Source organism: Petromyzon marinus, chromosome 59 (assembly GCF_048934315.1).
Source record: "Petromyzon marinus isolate PM22_M1 ecotype Great Lakes invasive population chromosome 59, UKy_Petmar_22M1.pri1.0, whole genome shotgun sequence".
Taxonomy (NCBI): domain Eukaryota; kingdom Metazoa; phylum Chordata; class Hyperoartia; order Petromyzontiformes; family Petromyzontidae; genus Petromyzon; species Petromyzon marinus.
This window is the reverse complement of record NC_133725.1, coordinates 9,355,347-9,376,537: the sequence shown is the minus strand read 5'-3', so window position 1 is coordinate 9,376,537 and position 21,191 is coordinate 9,355,347. Positions and strand designations below refer to the sequence as shown.

The 21,191-nt window shown below is 50.9% G+C and overlaps 1 protein-coding gene across 1 annotated transcript in view; it reads right to left on the bottom strand.

Moving 5' to 3' along the window:
• The window catches only part of LOC116955432 (phosphatidylserine lipase ABHD16A), a 71,880-nt gene that overhangs the window by 38,460 nt on the left and 12,229 nt on the right, over nt 1-21,191 (bottom strand). The window contains exons 5-13 of the mRNA XM_032976508.2: nt 20,669-20,754; nt 15,812-15,885; nt 9,314-9,418; nt 8,870-8,984; nt 7,166-7,267; nt 6,823-6,886; nt 4,327-4,376; nt 3,235-3,358; nt 663-767 (exon numbers count right to left, since the gene is read on the bottom strand). Of these exons, the coding sequence (XP_032832399.2) occupies nt 663-767; nt 3,235-3,358; nt 4,327-4,376; nt 6,823-6,886; nt 7,166-7,267; nt 8,870-8,984; nt 9,314-9,418; nt 15,812-15,885; nt 20,669-20,754 (825 nt within the window). The remainder of the gene's footprint in view (nt 1-662; nt 768-3,234; nt 3,359-4,326; nt 4,377-6,822; nt 6,887-7,165; nt 7,268-8,869; nt 8,985-9,313; nt 9,419-15,811; nt 15,886-20,668; nt 20,755-21,191) is intronic.

Here is a 21,191-nt window from a genome sequence, read left to right as displayed (position 1 = left end):
CACTGTGGTGGTCACAGCCTCCATGAGGGGAGAGGGCCAATCAGAACTGGCCCTCTCCCCACAGCACTGTCCACGACAGAGTTGCCCGTCTAGCACCGCGAGGAGGTAGGGGGTAGTTTTGCCACACATGCTCACACCCACACACGCTCACACTCACACACTAACACCAACACATGCTCACACCCACACATTCACTCACTCACAGGTCATGACGTAACAGTGTAACAGTGGATGTGCGTAGATGCGGTAAGATGTGATGCGGTAAGAGATGCCTTAATTTTTAAAGGGTGCGATTAGGTATGCAAATATATGATAAGGTACTGTGAGATGTGACAAGGTGTGGCAGGGTGTGATGAGGTACTGTGAGGTGTGACGAGGTAGTGTGAGGTGTGACGGAGTACTGTGAGATGTGATGGGAGTACTGTGAGATGTGATAAGGTACTGAGGTATGGCGAGGTGCGACGGGGTGCTGTGAGGTGTGACGAGGTGTGACGAGGTACTGTGAGGTGTGACGAGGTACTGTGAGGTGTGACAGAATACCGTGAGGTGTGATGAGATACCGTGAGGTGTGACGAGGTATAATGGGCAATACTGCGAGGTGTGACGAGGTACTGTGAGGTGTGACGAGGTGTAACAAGGCGCGACGAGGTGTGGAGTCTCACCCCAGCTGTTGGGCATGACCTTGGTGGCCAGGGGCACGATGTCATCAAACGAGGCATCCAGCACAAGCCCACTGACTTCTGGGTAAGACATGGCCGCCCAGGTGGCTGTAGAGGAGAGGGGGGTGGTGGTGGGCACAGCAAAGACAAAGATCCCCCGTGTAGCATTCAGCAGACTGTAGGGGCAAGCGCTGTTAGTAGCGAGCTGCGGCGCCTACGAAGGCTGGCACGACATTTGTGCACATCTGTGTCTATACATACATGTGCGCGTGTCTGTGTGCTCATATGTGTGCTTGTGTGTGTGTATGTGTGTGTGTATGTGCGCGCGTCTGTGTGCATATGTGCGCATCTGTGTGCTTATGTGTGCTTATGTTTGCTTGTGTGTGTGTGGGTATGTGTGCGTATGTGTGCGTATGTGTGTGCTTGTGCGTGCATCTGTGTACTAATGTGTGTGCATCTTGTGTGCTAATGTGTGTGCTAATGTGTGCGGTAGTGTAGCGGTTAGCGTGCTGCGCAATGAACCTAGCGACCCGGGTTGGATTCCCGCTCACGGCCAACAGCAGTGACAATTATCTGAACCGGTCCTGGGCCTCTCCTAGGTCGACTCAGCCTGAAATGAGTACCTGGTGTGGTGTGTAAATATCGCCACTGGGGAGACAAAGGCAGTCAGGCGTGGTTGCTCGCCACCCACCCCCTCGTGTACCGTTCCGGCCTTCATAGGTGCTCGCTAACAGCACTTGCCCCTACAGTCTGTTAAGGCTATATGGGGGATCTTTATCTTTGTCTTTGTATGTGTGCGAGTATGTGTGCGTGTGTGCTGTGTGTGTGCTAATGTTTGCGGTAGTGTAGCGGTTCGCACGCTGCGCTACGAACTTGATGACCCAGGTTAAATTCCCGCTCACGGCGAAAACCAGTAACGATGATCTGAACCGGTCCTGGGCCTCCCCTAGGTCGACTCCGCCTCAAATGAGTACCTGGTGTGTTGTGTAAACATCGCCGCTAGGGAGACAAAGGCAGCCGGGCGTGGTATTGGTCAGCCACCCCCTCGTGTGCCGTGCCGGCCTTTATAGGTGCTCGCTAACAGCACTTGCCCCTAAAGTTTGTTAAGGCTATACGGGGGATCTTTGTCTCTGTCTTATGTGTGCGCTTCTGTGTACAGGTGGTGCATCTACCGGTCATTTCAGTTAGTCGACCCATGGCACCTGCTGGGTCTGTCCCGTGACCTTCTGTCAGCATTGAGCCTTCGACACTTCACATGGCCTCAAAGTGCACCTGGCCGGGCACAGGCGCCGTGGTGAAGTCACCGTCACTTAGTGGCGATTGGCAGGTGCAGGTAGTCCCCAAGTCACGGAAGTGTTGCGGGTTCCCGAGAACAATCCGTAACCCGAATTTTCCGTATGTAGGACATTGAACAATTTTCCCCCCAAAATCAAGATAAAATCTCATAGCCGGAAATAGTTGTGCCTCTCCTACCCAGTTACTCGTTGGCTTTCTCTCAGTACCGTATCGCGCTCTTGCTATATAGTACTGTATCGTATCACTGTACAATACGCTCTGCACTTCCTATGATTATTTAATTTAATCGAACATCACCCTAAGACTACCCATAAATAAACTAATGGAACATGTACTGTATCAAATTGTTTATGAATACCACAAAACATTTTTACATTAACTGTTAACAGAAAGCAGTCGCTTCCGAATGTTCGTTTATCATGCATTGGGCTACGCCGAGACTTCTCCAATCTCTGTTCGCTGAGACCGTAAGCAATCGAAGTGTAATTGTGTCAAATAAAGTACATAAAGTGAATAACTAATTAAATAAACTTAAAATTAAGAAAACTAGCAAGTAAAATATGGGGAAAAAAGATAATTAGACGCGTAGAAAACTAAAAATTATGTGATGCAGAGTGGCTATACACCACCGCATTGGGAAAGATGCTGGCCGCCTCACGCTTCGCTGCGCAGTATTTCTCACCGCACTGCACTATTTTCACTTCCGTAACTAATGCAAACATTTCCGCAAATTTCCGACATTTAGGTGAACAGGATTCATGGGAGCATTTCCGTAAGGTCGGATTTCCGTAAGTCGGGTCTTCCGCAACCTAGGGACTTATTGTATTAGTATTGGTATGTGTGTCTGTGCGTACGTGTCTGTGTGTACGTGTCTGTGTGTACGTGTCTGTGTGTCTGTGTGTCTTTGTGTACGTGTCTGTGTGTGCGTGTCTGTGCTGACCAGGTGGTGTATCGGTTAGCGCGCTGGGCAACGAACCTGGCGACCCGAGATCGATTCCCGCTCAAGGCCAACACGAGTGACGATTATCTGAACCGGTTCCTGGGCCTCCCCTAGATCGACTCAGCCTCAAATGAGTACCTGGTGCAATGTGTAAAACCATTGCCTCTGGGGAGACAAAGGCGGCCGGGCGTGGTGCTGGCCACCCACCCCCTCTCGTGTGCCGCGCCATCCTTCGCTAGCACTTGCCCCAAAAGTCTGTTAAGGCTATACGGGGGATCTTTGTCGGTCTGTGTGTATGTGTCTGTGCGTATGTACGTCTGTGTGTGTCTGTGTGCTGACCAGGGAAGCCTCCGATGGACCAGGCGTAGAGTACGATCTGTGTTGGCTGGAAGCCGAGGCGCTCCGTCGCATACTGCATCACCACGTCCATTGCGTTGGCTTCGGCCTGCGGGAATGGAACGCCCTACACCGCACCACGTGGCAGCACCACCGCATGAGACCATCACCACCAGCACTAACACCGCCAGCACCACTATCAACACCGCCACCAACACCAGCAGCACCACTCACACCACTATCATTACCGCCAGCAACACCACCAATACCCGCCATTCGCCACTAAGTGATGGTGACATCCCCACGACCCCTGTGCCAGGCCAGCAACACCACCAGGACCACCAGCGCCACTACCACCACCACCACCACTGACACTACCACCAGCACCACTAACACCACCACCAGCACCGCTAACGCCACCGCCACCAACACCACCGCCAGCAGCACCACCGACAGCAGCACCCACACCACCGCCCCACCACAGCCAACGCCGCCACCATCATCATCACCACCACCAATATCATCACCACCAACAACATCAGCAGCACCACCACCAACATCGTCAACACCGTCACCACTACCACCAACAGCACCCGCCACCAGGAGCACCACTAACACCACTAACAACCACCACCAGCACCGCCGCCGCTACCACCAGTACCAACACAACCAAGACCACCATCACCACCAACACCACCAAGACCACCGCCTATGAAGGCCAGCAGGACACGTGAGATGGTGGGTGGCCAACACCACACCCGGCCGCCTTAGTCTCCCAAGTGACGATGTTTACATATCGCACCAGGTATTCATTTCAGGCTGCGTCGATCTCGGGGAAGCCCGGGCCTAGTTCAGATATTCGTCACTGATATTGGCCTTGAGCGAGAATCAAACCTGGGTCACCGGGTTCATAGCGCAGCGCGCTAGTCACTACGCCACCGCTTCCCACCATCTACATTAGCACCATCACCGCCACCACCACCACCACCACCGCCACCACCATCACTACTACGAGGATGCTGAGAAGGGAAGAAGGGGACAGAGGGGTGTGTGGAGTCAAGAGGGGTGGGAGTTCAGGGGGACTGCTCGGCTCACCGTGCTGCCTGCGAATCCGGGGTGGTTCCATCCCAGCACGGAGTATCCAGCTGCAAAACAAAGAGGGGATCCTCCACATGGGCTGACACCAACCAACAGCAGCGGTTTTGTTCCTACAGGATGACTCGTCCCTGCCGTATGAATATGGGGGCACCAAGGTGGCTCAGAGATGTTAACTCCCTCGCCTGGTATACAGGAGGTCGTGGCTTCGGGCCTCACCGATTGGATTTTACTCCAGGTCCTCCGGTTTTTCCCTTCCACATTTAGAATCAACGTGCATTTAGAGTATTTGGCTGCTATACTTTTCCACGTAGTAAGCTGCTTCATTGAGGTGTTATTACATGTGGCAAGATCGCTTCTGAAAAAGAGCTATATATCTCAGTGGGCCTTACCTGGTAAAATATTAGTTTCGTTTTAATTTCGAATCCTGGCCTAGGGCCGTCTTGAACTGTTTCCATTACGTTTCAGGATTAGAATATTTACGGATCGGAATCAAGAATCTTCATTTAGACTGGAGGAGGCATCCGATGAGCTCTGGAGCTGTTTTTCACAGATGTCTAGTAGCGGTGCAAAAGAGAGATACACTATGAGCTATTTAAACTCTTTTTCACAGATGTCTAGTAGCGGTGCAAAAGAGAGATACACTATAAGCTATTTAAACTCTTTTTCACAGATGTCTAGTAGCGGTGCAAAATAGAGATACACTATGAGCTATTTAAACTCTTTTTCACAGATGTCTAGTAGCGGTGCAAAAGAGAGATACACTATGAGCTATTTAAACTCTTTTTCACAGATGTCTAGTAGCGGTGCAAAAGAGAGATACACTATAAGCTATTTAAACTCTTTTTCACAGATGTCTAGTAGCGGTGCAAAATAGAGATACACTATAAGCTATTTAAACTATATTTATTTTTCAGAAGCGACCTCGCCACACGTAATGATAGCTAATGAAGTGCCTTATCATCGTACTCTCTAAATGCATTGACGTTGATTCTAAATGTAGAGGGGAAAAACCGGAGGACCCGGAGAAAAATCCACACAACCATGGGGAGAGAAAGACACCCAAACTCCAATCATACGGCAGGCGTCAGGATCGGGATAGAACCCATGCACTCCTGCATACCAAGCGAAGGAGTTAACATCTCGCCACCGTGGCGCCCCAAAAAAGGTAAGCACGTCATGAAATAAGAAGTAGAGCAAAAGGTCTTATCCGGGCATCCATGGGGAATGGAGGGTTCCGGTTAATAAAATATTCCGGTTATCTGAGAGTCTTACGCGGTAGTAGTTGTGTACCTGAAGTACACCACGTTGACTTAAAGCTTTCGTGACTGCAGGAATTCATATTCCTTGGGTCTTTCGGTAAAGTCACGTCGATAGGTTCAAAGAAAATAACAAAAACCTACGACGACTTTCTTTGAACCTATCTACGCGACTTTACCAAAAGACCCAAAGAATATGAACACCACGTTATGGAAAAAAAATCACCGTCCGTGATAACACGTGAGATGCGTACGTAAGCAAACCAAAGACCGAGGCATGTGGGTAACATCAACAAGCATCCAGCAGCATCCCGCCTAGTGTGATGATGCTATGCCGAGGCAGCCGTACAACCGCTTATTACTACTCGTGCACTCAATCGCGTTATATCCTATTTGCATCCGTATGATAAAAAACGTGTTCCCTAGCACATTCATCGCGTTGTATCAAATTCGCATTATGAAAACACCAGGCGTTATAGGAGAACAAACTGTAAGTACAACTTTTTAACAAAAAAACTAAGTCTACATTTTTTACTATGATATAAGAAATGAGAAACTATTTTACAGCCGGTACTGACCAGCCAGTTGTAGACACCATTCTAAGTTGATTGTAGAAAAATCAGCAGGGCAGTTTATAGTACAGTAGTACCATACTGTACGTATACACTGCCAGCTTCCTGAAGCTCCCGTTAACAACAACGGATCTACGAGAAGCGCACGGCACAGCAAGATTCCGGGTGGCTGCGAATGTATTTTTCCGGTTACAGCGAAGGAAAAATGTGTCTTGCCGTCTCTATGGGGACCAATGCCGGCTAATGGAAACATTCCGGATGGTCAAAGTGCCGGATAAAACCGGGAAGCTTTTTGCTGTGATTTGTTCAATTCTGGAGACGGGCACAGTGGAGTCACTCGTGGCCTTGCACAGCAAGCGGCGTACGTACAGGTTCGAATCCTGACCCTGGGCGCCTTTCTAACATTGAGTTTATACAGTACAGAGACAGCACTTGCCGCAACAGTGTGTTAAGGCTACGTGGGGCATCTTTGTCTATGTGAGGCGGATAACGGAGCTTTTTGCTGGATACAAATCCGACTTTTCGACACTCAATACAAGTTTAACGCAGGCCACCCCTGTGTCGAGGCTGTGTGGGCGGTGTGCGTGCTGGTAGTGTGGAGTTATTGCCGTGGAATCTTGCTGTGTTGGCATGCTTTGTGTTTGTTGGACTGCGTGTTACAACACCTTCCAGTGGCGTAGCCATGACTCCCAGCTCGTAGAATCCAGCGTTCCCTTCGCTGCAGACGACCTGAGCACACACACACACAGACAAAGATTACCCGTGTAACCTTCAACCGACTGTTGGGGCAAGTGCTGCGAGTAGAAGCAGTGCCTATGAAGGCCGGAACTGGGACACACAAGGGGGTGGGTGGCCAGCACCACGCCCAGCCGCCTGTGAGTGAGAGGGAGGGCAGCACCTACCAGCGAGTGTCGTGCTGTCTATGAGTGAGTGAGAGGGGGGCAGCATTCACCAGCGTGTGAACGTGGCTGCTGCCCTGTGAGTGAGTGAGAGGGGGGCAGCACTCACCAGCGTGCGAGCGTGGTTGCTACCCTGCCTGCGACGGTCAATGAACACCGTGTCGATGCGATTCCCATCCTGGGCCAGGAGACACGCGCGCTGGCCCTGGTGCTGAACACACACACGCGGGGTCACAGGGCAGCGGTCAAGAGGGATTGCAATACAGCACGCGCAAGTCTGCGCGTGTGTGTGTGAACATGTGCGTGAGTGTGTGGGGAGCGGCAGTGCAGCGGTGAGCGCACAGCGCTATGAACCTGGCGACCAGAGTTCGATTGCCGCTCACATTCAACACCCGTGATGATTATCTGAACCGGTCGTGGGCTTTTCCTATATTGACCTGATCAAGGCATATAATACCATCAATAGGCCTGGGCTGTGGGTTGTGTTCTTCATGTTTTTGGAGTCCCCGACTCTATGCTCAAAATCATTAAGGACCTTCATGGATGGTGGGCGGGCCTGGGTAAAGCTACATGGCCGGGAGTTACAGCCATTCCATGTTCACCTTGCGGTGCGATAGGGATGTCCTCTGGCTCCCACATTATTTAACATCATCTTTGACCACGCAGTTTGAGAAGCTCTCCATGTCTGTACTGGTGGAATCTCCATCTGGTACGGGTACAATGTGAGGCTGATCGGTGCCTGGGTATGGGATGGCTCTCTCTTGGTCAACCATGTAATATATGCTGATGATCTGGCGATTGCTGCTCACTAAGAGGAAGAGCATGCCACTAAGCAGTGTGGCGTTCCCATCAGCACCACCAAAACTAAGCACCTGCCTGGGTATTTTGTGCCATCGGACACTCCACCCCCTCAACTCCCCATTGATGATGGGGCGGTTGTGGAGAGAGTGGAAAGTGTTCCATACCTGGATGGTGTCCCTTTATGCCCAGCTCCGGTTTGACAGGAGAGGTCTCACTCCGAATCAGACAAGCGGCATTATATTTTCGTAAGCTGCGTAATGCTGTGTGGGAGTTACCTGGTCTGTCACTCCACAAGAAGCTTCGGGTCTTCTCGGCCACGGTCATGCCCAACCTTCTCTATGCTTGCAAAACGTGGACCCCACTAATGGAACATCTGTGCCAGATAGAAACACTCAGGCTAGCCTGCCTACGATCCAGGCTGGAATGTGCGAGGCACTCACAAATCCTCAAAAGATCTGGACACAGTCCCATCGGTGAGCTCCTCTAGCAGGCAAGGCTGCTTGTCTGGGTCATGTAACCGCATTCCCAGCCAACGTATACCTAAACAGCTTTTGTTCAGCCGGATAGAGCGGGCTAAACGAGCGCGGCATGGGTTAGAGAAGAGATGGAGTGCGAGAGGATATGGAGCCGAGTGGACTTGTCAATAACTGGTACCAGCGGTTTCAACATCGGCCTCGGTGGAGGAGGCTCGTGAAGGACGCTACTGGGTAGTTGGAGGCAGCAACAAAGGGCAGAGGAGCGACGCTCAACAACGAGCGGAGTGCTGGGCGGCTAATACACAGCAAGATAGCACAGTAGGGGGCACAGGCGGTGCAGTGGCCAATCATCTCAGTCTGACTGTCAACCCATGGGCCAGGGTCTGTCCCGTGACCTCCTGCCAGAGGGTGTTCAACACTTCACATGACTGTAAAGTGCATATATAGCCTGGCTAAAGCGCCTTGATGACGTCACTTAGTGGCGAACGGCGGTTGTTTTGTGCGTCTGTGTGCACACGTGTGCATGTGAGAGTTACCTCCTCTATGAGCTTGGCTCGTCCCTGCAGAAGCTGGGGTGCCACCATCTTCTGCAACAGCGACACGGAGCCCGGGAACACGAGGCGCCGGCCCAACGTGTGTGCCAGCATGTAGCTACACACGAGGACAAGGAGACACAAACGCTACATGCACAGCTACACACACACAGCTACACATACAGCTACACACATACAGCTACAAACACACAGCACGGGAACAGGAGGTGTCTGCCCACCGTGTGTATATGTGTGTGTGTGTAGCTGTATACAACTACACAAACAGAGAGCTACACACAGCTACACACAACTGGATAGAGCTACACACAACTACATACAGCTACACACACAAACCTACACACACAGCTACACACACAAAGCTACACACACAGCTACACACACACAAAGCGACACAAAGCGACACACACACACAGGCCTCACTGTCACCTGATCATCTGGCAGGGAAGCTTGCGTATCCAGGCCAGGCCTCCGCGTGGACGCGGTGCATCGGCGGAGCTGAGGAGTGGAGCCCCGGGCCCACGCGTGGCACCCCTACACACACGCAACAAAGATCCCCCGCATTGCCTGAACAGACTGTTGAGGCAAGTGCTGTTAGCGAGCACCTATAAAGGCTGGCACAGCACATGGAGGTGGGTGGCCAACACCACGCCCGGCCACCTTTGTCTCCCAAGTGACAATGTTTACCCATCGCACCAGGTACTAATTTGAGGCTGAGTCGACCTAGGGGAGACCCAGGACTGTTTCAGATAATCTTCACTGGTGTTGGCCGTGAGCGGGAATCGAACCCGGGTGGCCAGGGTACGATTCTCCCAACATCAACATCACCAACAATACCACCAACAAGACTAAAAACATCACCAACATCATATTAAAATACCATACACTGCAGGAGTAACTGACAAACTAGCCAGATTTTTTGAAAAACAAAACATTCGAGTGAGATTTGGCACAGTACATGAAATACAGAAACTAATATCTGGTACTAAAGATGTATATTACCGAAGCTATCAACATAATGCACGTACCGGGTTAATTGCTCGTGGCAAATGCTATGTTTGGCAGACAGGACAAATGATCAGCATTGAGACTAAACGAACACCAAAAAAATATTAAATACTCCCAAATACAACTGTCAGGAGTGCCAAAAAGGATACTCAATTTATTTTTACAATGTTGAAGTTCTGTGCAAAACTAGTTACTACTGCCCAAGACTATTTAGAAAATCTATCGAATTTGAGAGAAATAAATCATGATAACCATTCGTATAGCTACAGGCTTACTGCTGCTTGGAAGCGAATAATCAAATAATACATTGTTTAAATGGATGCCTATATAGGTCACCATACATCTAGGGGGTTACCTGTGCGCAGACATAACGGGTGCTGCTATTTTACTGCACACAAACGACAGGAGGTACAAGAACAATGTGCATGCATAATGTGTGTTGATAACGAGTTTGACATGTAGACTTTCGCGACCAGTATTATTCATAATAAAGGTTTTTGGGTTAGATCGCAATAACCATATGAATAACGCAACCGGTAATGAATACCCATTGTAATTTATATGCACTGATTAATCCCCCCCTTTGCATGTGAAGGGCTCACAAGTCACAGGAAGACTTCTCCATAAATCTGGCTGTCGGCTGATGAAGCTAGTTGTAATTACTGGCGAAACGTCGGAACTCAAATTGTAAATGTTGCGGATCTGCTCTCCAACACACCGGTGTGCTGTACTAGTAACGAATTGACATGTTATGTTTAATTGGCTGTGTCGGGTGGTGGCGGGTTTAATGACACATTTATATTTACACGATCTAACCCAAAAAAAACCTGTAAAATCAACAGCATCATCATCACTCTGGCCTCCGCTCGGTCAACTCAACCTCTAATGAGTACAGGCAGAGCTCGATTATCCCTCTTCAAGATGCGTTGCTCCTGGAGAATTGACCGCTCATGGAATTGGCGCCAAAAGTGGTCAATACACCATTGTGTATGTATGTGTCGTAGGTTTCTTCTTCCTCGAGGCTTGTGTGTGTGTGTGCGGGTGGCGTGTGTCGCACACACACAGTCGGAGACGAGGTCGTCGTAGGAAGCACCGTCCCCTCCCCTTTAATTGTTGTTGAGTTCACGCCACCACTCGGGCCCCCTTTCTCTCACAACCAAGTTGCCGCACGACCCGGCCCAGATACAACCCTGTCTGCGTTGCACCGACGGCGTTGACTGGGACAGCCAACTACTGTCCGGCCGCACAATGATCAGGCGAAGGAGGCAGCAACGAAGGTGGTGATAACGACAGCGACGATGTGACGAGTCCAATTCCAGAACCGACAGCCTGAAATTCTCGCTCTCCGCTGCTTATATTCCCCTCGGCGGAGCTTGGCTCCGTCCTAGCTGCGCCTCCTTTCTCGAACCCTCCAGAGGGTTCCAGGGGCTTCCCCACGAGGTCTACCGTCACCCTTGTCCCAGTTCCTCCGCCCTGCCGGGACATATGCTCAACGCCGTGTGCACTAAGTGCCCACCTGCAGTTGCAGCTGCTGTACAACAATCAGCGCTATGTCACTACATCACACCCCCCCCCCACCTCCGTAAAAAAAAACAGCCGTCTCGGCTGTCAATACAGCAGCAGCAACCGGTAGGCAGGCAGGGTAACTCCCTTAATGCGAGGACCATCAAAGAGAAAAAATAAATAAACTAACTTCCCCACAATTCCGTTACAACCGCAGCATCCCCCGCAATCAACAACACATCTCTCTGCTCCCCGGTGCCCCCTCGATAACAAACCAACACTCAACGAAACGCCCCCGAACTCGCGAATCGGCAAATCTCCCACAGGCCCCCCATCCGCGAATTGGCGACACCCCACACACAACGCGGCGCCCCCCATCCGCGAATCGGCGAAACCCCCCGCGACTGACTCACCACCTCAATTTCCCTTTAACCCAGGCCCTTAGCCCCAACACACCCTCACCCTCGGATCCCCTCTCAGTGCAAGGGAGAGTCCCCCCATTCGGGGACATAGCTCACGTGATCTGGTCCATGGCGCCGGTCACCTCCATCTCAGCGGGGTCCTGCACCTCCGGAACCCAGAGGGCCAAGAGATGATGAAGACGGAGTCCCGGGCTCAAAGGGCGTGGCCCCTCACCACCCGGCAGCGCCCGCTTGGATCCAGTCCCCGAGACCTCGCACTTGGCGGTTTCGGTAGGCCTCAGAGACCCGGTCCAGCAGGGCTTGAGTTGACTATGCCAACAGCCCAGCGAGCACGAGTGACTTTGCAGGTGGTTATTCGTCACCCCGACACTCCGCAGCAGTGTGGCCCGACCAACCACACATGAAGCACTTGGGTATGGGTCCCCAAGGATAAGGGAGCTGTCCTTGCCGTGGGTCCTCCCACGGGGGCGTTGTTGCTTGAGCCCCCCGGCCCCCCACCGCCGCCACTATATCTTGTAGCCTCCCACCTTGCCTGCTGCTGTTTCTCCTCGAAGACCTGTATCTCCCTGGCCCCTGTTGAGAATGAAATTTCTGTGCCGACGGCGGAGGGCAGGGCAACGGTCAATTTTCTTCCCAGCTCCCACAGCCTCTCCGCCACTCAAAGATCGAGCGCCCCCTCACCCACGAGTGGGTATGCCTCACGTCCCAGCACCAGCAGTGCTGCCCAAAAGGCATAGGGCATCTCATCCTCCATCCGCTCCCTCTGGAGGAATCTTGTGCGAGCCTCCCGTGCCAGATCAGGAGCAACCTCTTGCAGCTGCATCACTATTCGCACCTCCTCCGTGCGCTCCCACGCTCGCCTCAAAATGGCGCCTGCCGGCCACGAGAGTTCCTCCAGCGACAAAATGGAGCCCACCATGTGCGCGGTCCACCATCCGGAGCCCCTTGCTCCCGCTCCGACGGAAGCTTCCACCTGATTTTCCCCGCTCTCCTCCGCGCCGTCCCCTGGGGTACGTGCCTCGTGCCGGCCCGCGCCCCTCTCCACATGGCAGTCCTCCGCCATGCTGCTTGGTCGGCGTCTGACCACGGGAAAATCTCCCCGTCGATGTGCAGCTCCCGCTCTCTTCTCTGACGACGTACAGCCCCCGTTCTCTCTCTCCGTGGACGTGCAGCCTCTCTCCCCGTCGACGCTCACCCGCTCCCGCCACCTGGCGTAGCCACTCTCGCTGTCGACGCTCGGCCGCTCTCTCCCTGTCGACGCCCAGAAACTCTTTCTCCGTAGAGGCGAAGCCACTCTCGCCTCCTTGCGTAGCCACTCCCGCCATCGACGTCCAGCCGCTCTCCCCTCGTGGATGCATAGCCGCTCACCCCGAAAATTTTGCGTGGCAGCTGTCCCACCAATCCGCGGCGGCTCCTCCGCTGCCCAGCAGCCATGGGCTTCGTAACCTGGATCACGGGTCCCGGGGCTGTCAGAGGAAAGACCGTCTTGCCGTCCTCGTCCTGACGACACTACAGGTAGGTTCTTTAATACTCCACTTCTGACACCAAATGTAGTGTCATAGGTCTCTTCTTCCTTCTTGCTCGAGGCTTGTGTGTGCGTGCGGGTGGTGTGTGTCGCACCCACACTCAGTCGGAGACGAGGTAGTCGCAGGGGGCAGCATCCTCCCTTTTTGTTGTTGAGTTCACGCCACCACTCGGGCCCCATCTCACGACCACGCTGCCGCACGACCCGGCCCAGACACGACCCTGTCCGCGTTGCAGCGACGCCAGTGACGACTTGACGAGTCCAATCCCAGAACCGGCAGCCTGGAGCTCTCGCTCTCCGCTGCTTATATTCCCCTCGGCGGGGCTTGGCTCCGCCCTAGCCATGCCTCCTTTCTCGAACCCACCAGAAGGTTCCAGGGCTTCCCCACGGGATCTACCGTGACCCATGCCTAAGTTCCTTTGTCCTGCCGGCACACCCGCGCATATCCTCAACGGCGTGTGCACTAAGTGCCCACCTGCAGTTGCAACTGCTGTACAACAGTCAGCGCTATGTCACTACATGTGTATATGTTGAATTCCTTTCGCGCCGTATGTAGCCAACCATGATAATCAGAGGTGCGGGGGAAGAACAACAAACTAAGCACAACAATAAATTATAAAGAAATGAGTTAATCAATCTGGATAATTTAAAAGTGCATAGCTACCAGTGGCTTCCAAATATCAGAAGAGCGTTCCAGAGGGCCCCAGAAGTGCATCTGAAAGCGCCGCGTGATGCGGTGACCATCTTTGTTCGATGGTAAGCCAAAAGCCGCTGCGAGGATGACCGGAGTTCACGTGATGATGGTTTATGTTCCTTGATGATATCAGCAAGGTATCGTGGTTCATTTGTGGCAAGCACTCTGTGTGCAATGAGTGCGACCTCAATGTATTCGGGTACTGGTTAGACACGGTCAGATCTTGCAGTATCCGTCACGACACGTACCAGGGAATTTTGTAAACGCTGCAGCTTGGTAATTTTTTTGGCAGATGTCCCGTAGAGTAGTAATGGGGATGCGTCCCCAACAGAGTTTATTTCTTTCAGATGAGCAATGTACGAGAGCCTCATTGGCGTATCACTAATAGCGGTAATAATAAAACACATGGTGAACATTCATTCATAAATAAAAAGTAAAAATTTACGATAACATCAGAAAGCGCAGGCTGTTCTCCTATAACGTGGCGGTAGTGCGTTCCTAAAGAACGCCCCGTTATGGAAAAATCGCGTTATAATAATTAATATATAATATAGGGGGTAAAGCACAGTCCACGATAACGCATCAGATGTGTATGCAAGCTGAACAAAGACTGAGGCGCGTGGGTAGCATCTAAAAGCATCCAGCAGCATCCCAATGCCTTACGTAACAATGCTTCGCTGAAGCAGCCGTACAAGCGCTTATTTTTAGTCGCGCTATGACGTAGATCCGTTCGCTAGATTGCATGATATACAATTGATGTTGTCAAAACGCGTTAAGGGAGAACAGACTGTATTATGCACTGTATTTGGGAGTGTGTTCTAGCAGGAGATGAGATTGGAGGAAGTGCTGCGCTCCCCATCGGAGTCTCTCTCATGCACTCAATATGGCAGGGGGAGATCTTTGTTTTTTGTGTGTTCATCAGTGTTCAGGTTGGGATGTTCTCACTGTGTGTGTGGGGGCGACCTGGGTTCAATTACCGCTCACGGCCAAGACGAATGACGATTATCTTAACAGGTGCTGGGCATCCCCTAGGTCGACTCGGCCTCAAATGATTACCTGGTGTGGCATGGTAAACATCACCACTGGGGAGACAAAGGCAGCCGGGCATGGTGCTGGTCACCCACCCCCTTGTGTGCCGTGCCGGCCTCCATAGGTGTTACTCACTAACAGCACTTGCCCCAACAGCCTAATATGTCTGTACTGGAAATATTTGTCTTTGTATGGGGAGCGGTGGCAGAACGGTTAGGGCATGCAAGACGAACCCAACATCCCGAGGTTCGATTCCTGGCCATGGCTAACGGCCGTTGGAAACTTTATCTGAGCTGGCCGTGGGTCTCCCCTAGGTTGACTCGGCCTCAAGCCGGGCTGGTGCTGGCCACCCACCCCCTTGTGTGCCATACCTGCCTTCATAGATGCTACTTTCTAACACCAATTGCCCCAACAGTCGTGTGTGTGTCTGTGTAGCTGTGTGCAGCTGTGTGTGTATCTCCGTCTACCTTTGTGTATCTCAGTGTATCTGTGTGTGTATCCGTGTGTGTAGCTGTGTGTATCTGTGTCGTTATATGTGTATCCGTGTGTGTATCTCTGTGTAGCCGTGTGTGTAGCTTTATGTCGCTCTGTGTGTATCTCTGTGTAGCCGTGTGTGTAGCTGTGTGTGTAGCTTTATGTAGCTGTGTGTAGCTGTGTGTATGTAGTGGTATGTAGCCGTGTGTGTGTGTGGCTGTGTGCAGCTTGTTGAAGGCGACACGGGTAATCTCTGTGTGCGTGCCACTCACTTTTCGCTGCCCTCGTTCCAGGAGAAGTCGACGGGCCAAGCGGAGAACTCAAAATCGTAGCGCGCCAGCAGTTTCTGCAGCATCAGACACACACATGGCTATCCATCACAACGCTGAGAGTGATGTTTGTTACAGGTCGCTGGATGTTTTGGGCCCTTTGGTAAAACACTCAGCAACTGTTTTACAAAATACCATCAACATCATTCTAATGGTCACCATCATCACATACCATCGTCAAAACCTCCTCTGCCCTCTGTTGTTGTTGTTGTTGGAGGGCGACCGCCCTACAACTAGCCGAGCAGGGTCCTCCATGAGCCTCCTCCTCCACAGAGGCCGATCTTGACACCACTGGGTACAGGTCATGGGAAAGTTCACTAAAGCTCCGCATCCTCCTGTATCACATCAGCTCCATCTCTACTCAAACGCCACACATTCACAGAAGCTCACATGCTCACTCACACTCTGCAAACCAGGGGGAAAGTCTATAAAAACTCTACGTGGAAAGGCACCCAGGTTCAGAATTGTCTGCTGCCAAGTTTATCTGTCTCCTTGCAAAATTCAACAAATCACAACAAAAAGCTCCCTGGTTTTATCCGACACTTTTACCATCCAGAATGTTTCTATTAACCAGCATGGTCTCCATAGAGACGGCAAGTCAAAATCTTCCTTCGCCATATCCGGGGAAAAATTACCGACAGCGACCCGGTATCTTGTAGTTACGTTGTTGTTGTTAACGGGAGCTTCAGGATGCTGGCAGTGTACGTAGAGTACTGTACTACTGTATACTGTACTCTAAACTGCCCTGCTGCTTTTTATGCAATCAACTTAGAATGGTCAGTACATCTGTAAATGAGTATATCTCCATATATATATATAAAAAAGGCAAAGTTGTGAATGTGTGACTGTTCAAAATGTTTAGCATACCTCCCGACATGCAACAAACTGCAAATTTGCCATGTGGGTACTTTCCAGACTGTACACCATGCAAAAATTATAAAAATACACTTTTTTTGGGGGGGGGGGGAGGGGGGCTCAATAATGCATCTATTTTTTGCACGGCGAGTGACCTGTGACGTCAAATCTGTCATGTGACCCGCGCATGTAGAAGCCTAACGCATTGTAGTGTAGTGGTTAGCGCTATGCTGCGCTACGAACGCGCCGACCCGAATTCGATTCCCGCTCACGGCCACCACCGGTGACGATCATTTCAACCGCTCCTGGGCCTCTCCTAGGTCGACTCAGCCTCAAACGAGTAACTGGTGCGGTGCGTGAACATCGCCACTGAGGGGACAAAGGCGGCCGGGCGTGGTGCTGGCCACCCACCCTCTCGTGTGTCGTGCCGGCCTTCATAGATGCTCGCTAACAGCACTTGCCCCCTACAGTCTCACAGGCTACACGGGGGATCTTTATCCTGTGTGTGTGTGTGGGGGGCAGCGACTGTGTAGCGATTCGTGCGCTGCGCTACGAACCCGGCGACCCGAGTTCGATTCCCGCTCATGGCCACCACCGGTGACAATTATTTGAACCGGTCCTGGGCCTCCCCTAGGTCGACTCAGCCTCAGCCTCAAACGCGTAACTGGTGTGATGTGTGAACATCGCCATTGGGGAGACAAAGGCGGCCGGCCGTGGTGAATTCAAGTCCCGGGCGAAGCCGGGTAGTTAAGCTAGTTATTTCTTATATCACAGTTCAAATGTAGGCTTAGTTTCTTTCTTGAAAAGTTTTTCTACTTAGAAAAGTTATTAGTTGGGTTATTCACAGTAAATCAACATACATAATGTATGTACATTAGTTAATACATTAGCTCTGTCCAGCAGCGTATGTACATTCTGGGCTCCACGGTGGCTAGGAGATGTTAACTACCTTGCCTGGTATACAAGAGCTTGTGGGTTCGATCCCGACCCCTGACGCCTGCTGTATATTTGGAGTTTGCATGTTTTCCCCGTGGTCGCGTCCTCCGGTTTTTCCCTCCACATTTAAAATCAACATCACCCTTTGTTTAGCGTATTTGGCTGCTTTGAATTCCCACAAAAGCCACTTCGTTGAGTTATCATTAGTGGTCAGGTCGCTTCTGAAAAAGAGCTATATAGCTCAGCGGGCCTTACCTGGAAAAATTAAAATAGTTTAGTTTATAGTTTATAACTCTCGGATAACCGGCATATTTGATGAACCTGCAACCCCCTCCATTCCCCGTGGATGCCCGGATAACGGAGCTTCCGCTGTATCATGCGGTGATGCTGCCACTGCTGCTGCTGCATTGGCGCACAAACAACACAACTCAAGGCAGTTTAACACGTAGGCTTTCGCAACACAACTCAAGGCGCTCGCCAAAAACCCGCGGGCATGTGGCTGCAACGCCAGCGTGTGCTTTTCAACAACGCGAATTTGCTAAAATGGGACGAATGTATATTACGGGGAAAACGCATTTTTTTTAGAACGTGGATGCGAATTGAATATTTATTTGCTGATCTCGTCAAGAAACATAACTTATTATCACGCAAACTCCGGTTATTCTCGCAGCAGCAGTGGCTTCTGGCTAGCCATCGAACAAAGACCGCATCGCGCGGCGTTTTCAGATGCGCTTCTGCGGCCGTCTGGAACGCTCTTCCTCCCGATATTAGGAACCCACTGGGAGCTGTGCACTTTTGAATCATCATCTAAATTGATAAACTGATTTTTTTACAACTGCTTTTTGTCTTTGGTTTGTTGTCCTTCCCCCGCACCTCTGATTAGCACGGTTGGCTACGTACGTTGCAAAATAAGTTTAACATAGAGTGGCACCTCGGTATACATCGTTAATTCGTTCCAGAAGATAGGACTTATACCGAAAATGACGTATAACAAAAAACTTATTTTTCCCATAAGAAATAAAGGGAAAGGAAATAATCCGTTCCAGAGTATAATAAATTATATTTTATATGGCATATTATACATTTTTAGTGTTGTAAAGACGAGTAAACTTCTTAGGAGGCACACTCTGTTTATTGTAATTATTTCCTTATACAGTCCGTAACACACACAGAGGGGTATCCGGTCCCCTCACCCGATACCCTAAGGAGGTACAGCCTCCGGACTTGGCGGGACTTACACGTCTACCGCTATCCTAGCCTAAGGAGGTACAGCCTCCGGACTTGGCGGGACTTACACGTCTACCGCTATTCTAGAGTCCTCTAGACTTGGCGGGACTTACACGTCTACCGCTATTCTAGAGTCCTCCGGCTTGGACCTAGGGGAGGCTATCTGACCCACCGTTGGCCCGGTGGGTCCTGACCACTGGGTATCCGAGCCTTAGCCCTGAGAAGGGCTGGAAGGCTGGTCCAGGGTCGTAGCTAGTCTTCAGCCCGGGCTTCGGTCTTCGTGTAGGGAGAGAATTCCCCGAGCTCTGTTGGGTCACCCTTCTTATACTCGTTCGTGGCCAGGTAGAAGCAATCACACATTCCCACGTGGAATAGTCTGATTGGTTCTTACCAAACCTTGGCTACGATCCACTTCACCTCGTCTGACCTCAACCGTTGTACCCAGAGGTAACGCTGCACTGCCCTGGTGGCAATGCAGGTTACCCAACAGTGCATAGTTAACACCTCTACACATTAATGGGGTTGTATAACATAACGTCGACACTACTTATTACTAAAATGCATACATACACAAAAATAAATGCATAAATAAAAATAAATTGAAATAAAATACAATTTAACGTCACTTTACCTTGCTGAGAGGAGTTGATAGCCTACGAGGATGGTGGTGAGGTGGGGGAGGAGATGTTATTTTTTGGAAGGAGAGTCCCCATCCATTAAAACTTCAGGAAGCTGAAATTCTTGGGTTTTTTCTCTCTTTCTCTTTTCTGTCTTTTTTCTTGACTTGGACCTGGTTGAGGCTCACCAGGTTTGAGTTTTACTAAAAACCTGTCCAACTGAAGTTGTTTTTGCCTTCTTCTAAGAATGTTCCTGAAGTGTGACATTGTCTGGTCATTCCACACAATACTGTTACGGCTTGTTGACTGAGGAGCGGCGCTTTGTTTCAGTCGTGAACGGGGTATACGCGGGTACGCGGTGACTCATCCTGACCCATACAAGTTCTAGCAAGACGTTGTGTCCCAAGCAAGACGTCGTATCCCAAGACATTTCTTCTCGTCAAAACACGACGTGTACCAAATTCGACGTATTCCAAAGCGGTCATATACCGAGGTATAACTGTACATACATATAACGCGATTGAGCGAACTATGCCACGTGAATAGAAATAAGCGGTCGTAATATACGGCAACCTCAGCGTAGCATCACCACACAAAGCATTGGGATGCCGCTGGATGCTTCTAAATGATACTCACGTGACTCAGTCTTTGTTCGGCCTACGTACGCATCTCGCGTGTTATCACGGACTGTAGTTTCCACCCTATATTACATATTATGCGATTTTTTTCCATAAGCTATCTAAAAAATTGTTTTTTACCAGGTTAAGGTCCATTGAGCTACATAGCTCTTTTTCAGAAGCGACCTGGCCACAAATAATAGCTCAACAAAGTTGCTTACCATATGGAAAAGTATAGAAGCCAAATACTCTAAATGCACGTTGATTCTAAATGTGGAAGGGAAAAACCGGAGGTCCTGGAGTAAAATCCACACGACCATGGGGAGAACACGCAAACTCAAAATATACAGCAGGCGTCAGGGTCAAGATCGAACCCGCTACCTCCTGTATGCCAGGCGAGGTAGTTGACATCTCGCCAATGTGGCAACCACGACCGCCACGTTTTAGGAGAACACAGACTGTATACAACGGATGACGATGCGGGCAACGGCCCTTCTTCATGACGAGTCAATTGAAAGGTCTCGAGAGCGTGCGAGAGTGCCCATCACCTTGTTGTCGAAGGCATTCCTCTGCTTGGTCTGCTCCAGCACGGTGATGAACTGCAGGTACTCCGGGTTCTGCCACCGACCAAGACCTGAACACACAGATGACAACTGCCGCTCACCACCAGGTGGCGCTGGGCGTCACCAGGCGCTTTGCGCCAGGCTCGGTGCAATTTGAGGCCATCACGTGAAGTGTGGAAGGCTCGCTGCTGGCAGGAGGTCACGAGACAGACCCAGGTGCCATGGGTTGACTAAGATGACTGGCAGATGCACCAACCATGCCAAATTTTAGCTGCCCGGCGCACTGCCGGTTGTTGTGAGCTTCACTTCTCTGCCCTCCATTGTCGCTGGTGGGCAATTGCCTTCCAACTCCCCCTTTTATCGTAGTTATTGAGCTGATCTCGCCCATGCTTTCCAATCACTCAAAACCAGGTTGTCTGCACATCGACCCACTTGGGCATTAAGGTCACCCAAGAGGATACCTCTATCCAGAGAGGCCACTTAGCTGGCACGTGGGACAAGAGTTCAT